This window comes from Biomphalaria glabrata, chromosome 9 (genome assembly GCF_947242115.1).
Source record: "Biomphalaria glabrata chromosome 9, xgBioGlab47.1, whole genome shotgun sequence".
NCBI lineage: Eukaryota > Metazoa > Mollusca > Gastropoda > Planorbidae > Biomphalaria > Biomphalaria glabrata.
Window position 1 is genome coordinate 22,081,913 of NC_074719.1, and position 7,807 is coordinate 22,089,719.

At 36.8% G+C, this 7,807-nt stretch overlaps 2 protein-coding genes across 2 annotated transcripts; one reads left to right on the forward strand and one right to left on the reverse strand.

Annotated features, from left to right (window-relative positions):
- The first annotated feature begins 224 nt into the window (after positions 1–224).
- Positions 225–3,370, forward strand: LOC106059806 (thyrotropin-releasing hormone receptor-like). The gene is made up of 2 exons (XM_013217484.2): positions 225–545; positions 1,297–3,370. Exon 2 carries the CDS (start codon positions 1,847–1,849, stop codon positions 2,873–2,875), a length of 1,029 nt encoding a protein of 342 aa, XP_013072938.2. The 5' UTR covers positions 225–545; positions 1,297–1,846; the 3' UTR covers positions 2,876–3,370.
- A 3,244-nt stretch (positions 3,371–6,614) lies between these two features.
- On the reverse strand, positions 6,615–7,538 carry LOC129928372 (mucin-3A-like). The gene has a single exon (XM_056042588.1). The coding sequence runs from the start codon at positions 7,536–7,538 to the stop codon at positions 6,615–6,617; it is 924 nt and encodes a 307-aa protein (XP_055898563.1).
- Between the last annotated feature and the right edge of the window lie 269 nt (positions 7,539–7,807).

Sequence of the window (7,807 nt, forward strand, 5' to 3'; positions counted from 1 at the left end):
TGGATGTTTGACTTTAACGAATGTCCTGGAGGTGATAGGCAAAGTTCAAGTTGAAATCTTTACATCTGTCATTAAAATAGAATTATCAAAAGTGTATTAGTTGAGCTCGCGGGTTGTTATAATTTTATCAAAAAAGGATTGATTTAATATAATTGTATCTATTTTATTGTAAGCTTAGACTTAAATACTATCAATTAATAGATCATATAGTAGAACTGTATTAAGTCACTTTGAGTGCTATGTAAATTTTAATATGATGAGAGTGTTTAATCTAAAGGACGAAACTTTCAATTGTATATAACAACACAGTTTTAAAAAAGCCTATAGATAACTGACGCAATAAAGCGAGTAAAATCATTATAGTTAGAGACACATCACAATCACTTCAGGACAGAAGACTAAGAAGTAAAGTACCAATAATACAAACAACAGTGATACATAACTTTTAATGCAAAATAAAAAAAAATTCTAATATGAATAAAACTGAAAAAGAAACAAATATAAAGGCACATTTTTATTCTTTTTACCAGGTTCAATTCATACAGGTAATCTTTTTCACCCTAGTTTCGGGGAAGAGAATGAAACGGGTTCTGATTACGTTGTACATGTTTTGGATGTTCCTTCAGATTTGAGGATTAGTACATCCTAACATAAACCTCCCACAGCACGGCGGGGCGGGCAGAGTTCGAACCCATAAAGACCATCGAACGACAGTTTAAAGAGCGCATACAACACGTGCAGGTAGCCTGAATCAGGCAAGAAAACTAATGACTTAGCAAAGTGTTTAATAAACATGTACAACTAGGGTTACTAGGCTATGGATAAACATGGGACGTAATCATCTTTTGAAAGATCGTCTGTATGTGATATGATGAAACAACCATAAAGAATTGGACGCGATGACATTATAATATTGATATGAAGTAAGACATCAGGTAATTTGTTTATTAAACAACATTTCTTTTACTAAGTCACCTCTTGTTGTATCTTATCTTATAAAATACAGACGTTACTTCAAAAAGAAAGAAGATGATAACGTCCTACGCGTCATGCGTAACTAATGACCTAAAGTCTGCCAAGTCACTGGTTTTCATGGCTGGCTCATGATCAGGTGTACAACCTGTCACTAACAACAAGATCTAGATCTACACCTGTTCAGATTTCTTGGATTGAAGAGGGAAGAACAACCGTTGAATTGATCAGTTTCCTCACCACTTTGCCTTATTGTTTCACCTAATGTAAGTCTCGCTTAATCCTTGCGATTATCTTTCCCTTTTTTTTTTAATTTTATTATAGCAAATAAATGCTGGATAATCCCCAGGGAGATTGTTTGTTGAAAGGAAGCCCAAACATCCACACAATATTTGCTACTGAACTCAACAGTGGCGCTCAGACCTGGGTTCAACATCATGAAAACAAAGCTGTGCAAATTTTGTTTTGACTCTTAGTGACACTTTGAATTAGTTTTCAAGCTGGACGTAATTTCTGACATGAAGATTATTACGTCAGAGGATGAAGGCCGGTAGGGATGGAACTCGGAACCATTTTGGTACAGATATTGTTCAAGCATTTAAAATTGTCTTACATTGAAAGAAGAATCTAATTTTGTTAACGGTGTGTGATTTATACAGGGGAGCAAATCGAGAAAAGTTTTTCAAACTGCCTGGAAAATGTCTTCTGAGTTATCTATCTATTACGTGAACGTCGATTTAAACTATCAAACATCAGACTTTATTGTTCAAGCATTTAAAATTGTCTTACATTGAAAGAAAAATCTATTTTTTTTAACGGGGTGTGATTTATACAGGGGAGCAAATCGAGAAAAGTTTTTCAAACTGTCTGGAAAATGTCTTCTGAGTTATCTATCTATTACGTGAACGTCGATTTAAACTACCAAACGTCAGACTTTGAAAATAACTCTGTGTATCTATTTGATCTCATTAATCTGTCCATTCTTACCACCATTTTGTGTCTGTTGGGAATTGTGTCTAATATATTGAACTTAATAGTGTTTTATAAGCAAACAATAACTACAGTGGCTATTAGCTTGATAGCCTTGTCCATCACTGACCTCATCAACGTCATCTTAATGGAGTGGGTCAGTATCAGTTCGTACCCTTCCCTGCTTACGCTCAACGACCTGATCATATTTCCAAGAGACGTCAGTTATATGACCGGTGGGTTCCCACATGGCTGCATGTCTAGAATCACGGCCTGGATCACTGTGTACATGACAGCTGAGAGATGCCTCTGTGTAGCGTTGCCTCTGCGAGTGAAGTTTCTGATAACGCCAAGGAGAACTCTTGTAGCAATGTTCTTCATCTACGCATTCAACTTGTTGCCACTGGTACCGTTATATTTGTCTAGTGGCTTAGGTTGGAAGTACTCAACAGTGAGGAATCAATCTCTGATAGGCAGAGTGTACACAGCAGACCTAAGTTACTTGGAAAATATTGGTTACTTTATATCTACTGTCTTAATGATGGTCGCTTTCATTGCTGTCATCTTTCTGACCGTACTGTTGACAGTACAGCTACACAAAATGACCAAATGGAGGAATAAAAATTCTGCTGTGAAAGATGGACTAAAAAACATCACAGCCAAGGAGAAAGTGGCGCTCAGGACAGTCCTGGTCATTGCCTGTGTCCTTGTTATCACATTCATTCCAAGCTTTACATTTTGTTGGATATTTTTTGTTGTTCCAGACTTTAGGCCCGATGGTCATCTGAAAGATGCTTTCTTCGTTATTGCCTCCTTCTCTTTCGTGTTCGACTCTTTGAACGCCAGCACCAACACTGTTTGGTATTTCAAAATGAATTCCAATTATAGAAAGACGTTTCACAGGCTGTTTCTGAAATCTTTGAATCAAAAGTGAATCATTGATAATGTCACGCTAAGACTGATGTTCAAAATACCGACCTAAGTAAAGGAGTGCAAAAATAGTTGCTACTGGTTGAATAGAACAGTAATATACGAGCACGCATTTCACCAATTTGAAGTTTATAATCAGGCATTGAAGAAAAGATTTAAGCTACAGTAACTTTTGTTTGAACAAATGCCTATGAAATGTAGGCCTGAAAATATTTTTTAGTGGTAAACAAATCATCACTACATCAAAGTTTGATGTCAGTTGAGAAAAATAAAAGTTAAATAATCATTAAAAACTCATTGAATGTAATAAACTCACTAAATAAACTCAAGATTTAAAGTAATAAGATACTATAATTCAGTGTTTTCCAAGTTGTTCTGCACAACCCCAGTATTATACGAGACCTGAAAATGTGTTCCATAAACAACTGGAATAATGAACTATTAGGTCACCACGGGAAGTAACCTCTTTAAAAAATATGTGAAGTGTATAGTTCTATACTCAGTATGTGCGAAGTGTTCCATTAATTTAAACATTTGGGAAACACTGCTATGCTTCATTATTATTATTATTGTTCACGTACATCTTTTTTTTCAGATATTATTTCCATCGATAAGTAAACGTAACACTATTGAAACATAATGAAAACACTAGAATTGAATGAGCTAATTGGTTTCTTTTTACTTTTAGCATGTATTAAATCATAGAAGATACGGTAGAACTGGAAATTCTCTAAGTCAACAATCATTTAGTATAAAACAAAAACATACAATATGTGTTGAATGTTATACATGTCAATGTAATTAACAATATGTATCTCTATATCAACACAATGATCACAGGTACTGGCCGCCACTTTCTAAGCTGGTCGAACTTCAACCCAATCTAATTCATTACCTATTATCCTAATAATTACAAACTCCTTTATTCTTTTATTCATCCTTTTCTTCCTTTCATCCCCACACCACTGCATCCAAGAGGCCAAGAAAATCAATTTCTAGTTACTAGTTCATCTGTAACTTCCAGGTAATATTCTATCTTTTTAAGCACCCATATGGAACCTGACAGTGTTTTGGGAGTTTAATTTCTCATTTCAGGGAGAGACCACATTCGCATCAGTCCCTTCACTCTATCTCTCTCTCTCTCCATTGCATCCTTCATGTCGACGGGAAGTTTCATGTATTCGTAGAGATTTGTGCTTCACTTTCATGCAACTTTGACATCTGGGATCAACTTTTTCTTCGATTCCAGGTGGACAGTAGCCTGTCATCATCAGAATCACTTGATGCTTTATGTCTAGTTGCAAGGGTTCAACTAAATTGTTAATTGCATTTCTTAGTTTATTTATTTTATTGCTTTTGCATTGCATGACTTCCTTGTTTTGTATCCCAGAGCGCCATGATCCTATCTCTTCTGTGCTCCAGCTTGGGGAGGTTTTCATACTGCATTTAGGTAATCAGTTAAAAAAAACTCTGTTCAAGTCGGGATTCGAACTCAAGCCCCTTTGATGAGTAGCTGAGCTACACAACCTCTTCATTTCTGTATTTTTATCACATGTGATGTATAGTTCGAAATAAATGATACAAATAGGTCATAAAATGTTAAGCTATCAATAGCACCTTTCAGGCCCTGGACAACACACAGAGGTCCAAGTTCTGCACTTTGTAACCACTAAAGTCTTGTTATTTAGTCTAAACTATTCCGACGTTCACATTGTGTCACCAAACAGCTCAAGAAATTATCTTCAAAGAACACACACGAGTTCGTTCAGTGTTTGTCTATACTTTGAGCTGATCCTATAGTACAACACAGTGTTTACACTTGCGTTCACTGAGTCAAATAAGAAACTTATAGATACGCACACAATGTAAATATTATATAAATGACTCAGATTAAAATCTGGGACAATAAATGTGATTGAACATACAATTAAAGATGGTGTAAAGGACACGATGAGGAAACACGCCAGGATCAACACAGTCTTGGAAGCCTTATTGTCTCTCCGTGTTAAGACTTCTAATCGGTGGGCATTGAGGTTTGATTTTTTTCGGAATTGAGAAATTTCCCTTAGTTTAGACATTAACAAAGCCGTCAAAATGACTATACAACAAAAAGATGTCGTCGACACTATAGAATAGATAAAGTTACTTACTCCAGTTAAGTAGGTGTACTCTGGGCTAGTCACCAAACCTACAATAGTTTTGTTCAAAGGCTGGTGGTGAAACCAGTTAAGTTGGTTCAGCAAATACTCTGGAATAAGTGGTAGCAGAGTAAATAAATAGATAGCTATTATAGCAAGCGTCGCACGTCTAGGCGTTATCCATTGTTTCGCTTTAAAAGGTAGGGCGATACAAAGCCATCGCTCAGCTGTCATAAAGACAGTGATCCAGGCAGTGACCCTAGACATACAACCGTGTGGGAAAGCACCTGTTAGGTAAGACACGTCTAGCGGATCAAACGTTAAATCCACATTGTCACTAAACAAGGGATACGTACTTATACTGACCCACCACATGAATAGGACGTTGATGAGGTCAGTGATAGACAAAGCCATGAAGGTAATGTTGACTGTAGACTTCATCCCTTGTCTGTAAAAGACGACTATGTTAATTACATTGGACACTAAGCCCAGTATACAAAACACTGACGTCGCGATGGACCAAGTGACTAATCTTATTATATCTGTTATGAAATCCAGATCATTCTCAGTTTGTTCTCTGTTTTTTGAATCCATCGTTAAAGTTGTATATGTGAGGAAAATATTAGTAAGTTTTTCTTATCGCTCAGGAATGAGACTTAGAAAGAAAAAAAAATGTGATGGTATGTTACGTTGCTAGCATGGCAACATCCATTCGCTAGCCTGAAACTGATTGGCATATGCTGGATTTTATCTTCGTTGTAAGAAGGAGTTATACATTTGTACAAAGCTTCTATCAACTCACTCTGTCTGTTGGGTAAAATGTTTATACACTTTATTTCCCTGACACCCAATCTCGGATCAATCTGAAATTTTGCCTGACAAAACAAAAATCAATTTTTTAAACTTTGCCAATTAGTTAACTATTGATAATTAATTATTTTGTTTGGTAACTTGAACAAAGGAAAGAAATAGTACTTGACTGATGTAGTGATTCAAGTCGAATTACATCCCTATATACTATGTAGGTCACCGCCTTAAAGTTTCAAGCTAACTAGATAACTAAAAACCTTCTATTTTTTTCTATTCATTTGTAGGTGGAAGCTCCGATGAAGTCAGAGGAAATAACTTTTGAAGCCTATTTTACACCTACTTTATATTTAGTTTCCATTTTACCATGGTTTTAATTTATTGGGGACCTTTTTTATATTGGCTACAGCATTCAAAGTAATATATTATTTTGTGTTTTGGTTCCTTGATAGTGCCAAAATAAAGTTGGATTGGTTTTAAAAAATGACTTTGACTAGAACTACTCTTGACTCTACATCTTAATTCCTTGTTTCTGCTTGTGAATCCGTGACAAAGGTCTGCTCTATGCTGCCTATGAACTTCTAAGGGCCATTATAATAGATATATCATTAAGTCGATAAAATGTATTCTACTTATGCTTCAGTAGATTAGTCAAGAAACATATGGCATTGTTCCGAAAATGTTCAACAATTGCCTATAGTGTAGTGCATAAGTAGTTTTATCTTGTATTTCAGAAGATATTTAGTTCCCTGTATTTACTTGATGGACTCTGTTGATTGACTCGGCGTTTGATGGACTCTATTGATTGACTTGGCGTTTGATGGACTCTGTTGACTGACTCGGCGTTTGATGGACTCTGTTGATTGACTCGACGTTTGATGGACTCTGTTGATTGACTCGGCGTTTGATGGACTCTGTTGATTGACTCGGCGTTTGATGGACTCTGTTGATTGACTCGACGTTTGATGGACTCTGTTGATTGACTCGACGTTTGATGGACTCTGTTGATTGACTCGGCGTTTGATGGACTCTGTTGATTGACTCGACGTTTGATGGACTCTGTTGATTGACTCGACGTTTGATGGACTCTGTTGATTGACTCGGCGTTTGATGGACTCTGTTGATTGACTCGGCGTTTGATGGACTCTGTTGATTGACTCGACGTTTGATGGACTCTGTTGATTGACTCGGCGTTTGATGGACTCTGTTGATTGACTCGGCGTTTGATGGACTCTGTTGATTGACTCGACGTTTGATGGACTCTATTGATTGACTTGGCGTTTGATGGACTCTGTTGATTGACTCGGCGTTTGATGGACTCTGTTGATTGACTCGGCGTTTGATGGACTCTGTTGATTGATTCGGCGTTTGATGGACTCTGTTAATTGACTCGACGTTTGATGGACTCTGTTGATTGACTCGACGTTTGATGGACTCTGTTGATTGACTCGGCGTTTGATGGACTCTGTTAATTGACTCGACGTTTGATGGACTCTGTTGATTGACTCGACGTTTGATGGACTCTGTTGATTGACTCGACGTTTGATGGACTCTGTTGATTGACTCGACGTTTGATGGACTCTGTTGATTGACTCGACGTTTGATGGACTCTGTTGATTGACTCGACGTTTGATGGACTCTGTTGATTGACTCGGCGTTTGATGGACTCTGTTGATTGACTCGACGTTTGATGGACTCTGTTGATTGACTCGGCGATGACATTATATCACTTTTTCTTTCAACTAGTTCTGAAAGTGTGTATGTGGGAAGCCGCTCTCTTTAATCAAAGTCTCCGTTAATTATAACTGTCTTCACAAGATGCAGACCACAAATGTAGATTCTATTTTTAGATCGATAAATGTGTTCTGTTTAGGCAAGTCACTCTATAATGAGCAGTTCATTAAACTGAACTTTTTTTTTATTCCTTCAGAACGTTTACCACGTGACCTCGCCTTGACAATTAATTTGCATTTAAATCACAATTACAGTAA

Coding starts and splice junctions, on each gene's coding strand:
- LOC106059806 (XM_013217484.2), top strand. CDS start 1,847: ATGTCTTCTGAGTTATCTATCTATTACGTGAACGTCGATTTAAACTAC.
- LOC129928372 (XM_056042588.1), bottom strand. CDS start 7,538: ATGTCATCGCCGAGTCAATCAACAGAGTCCATCAAACGTCGAGTCAAT.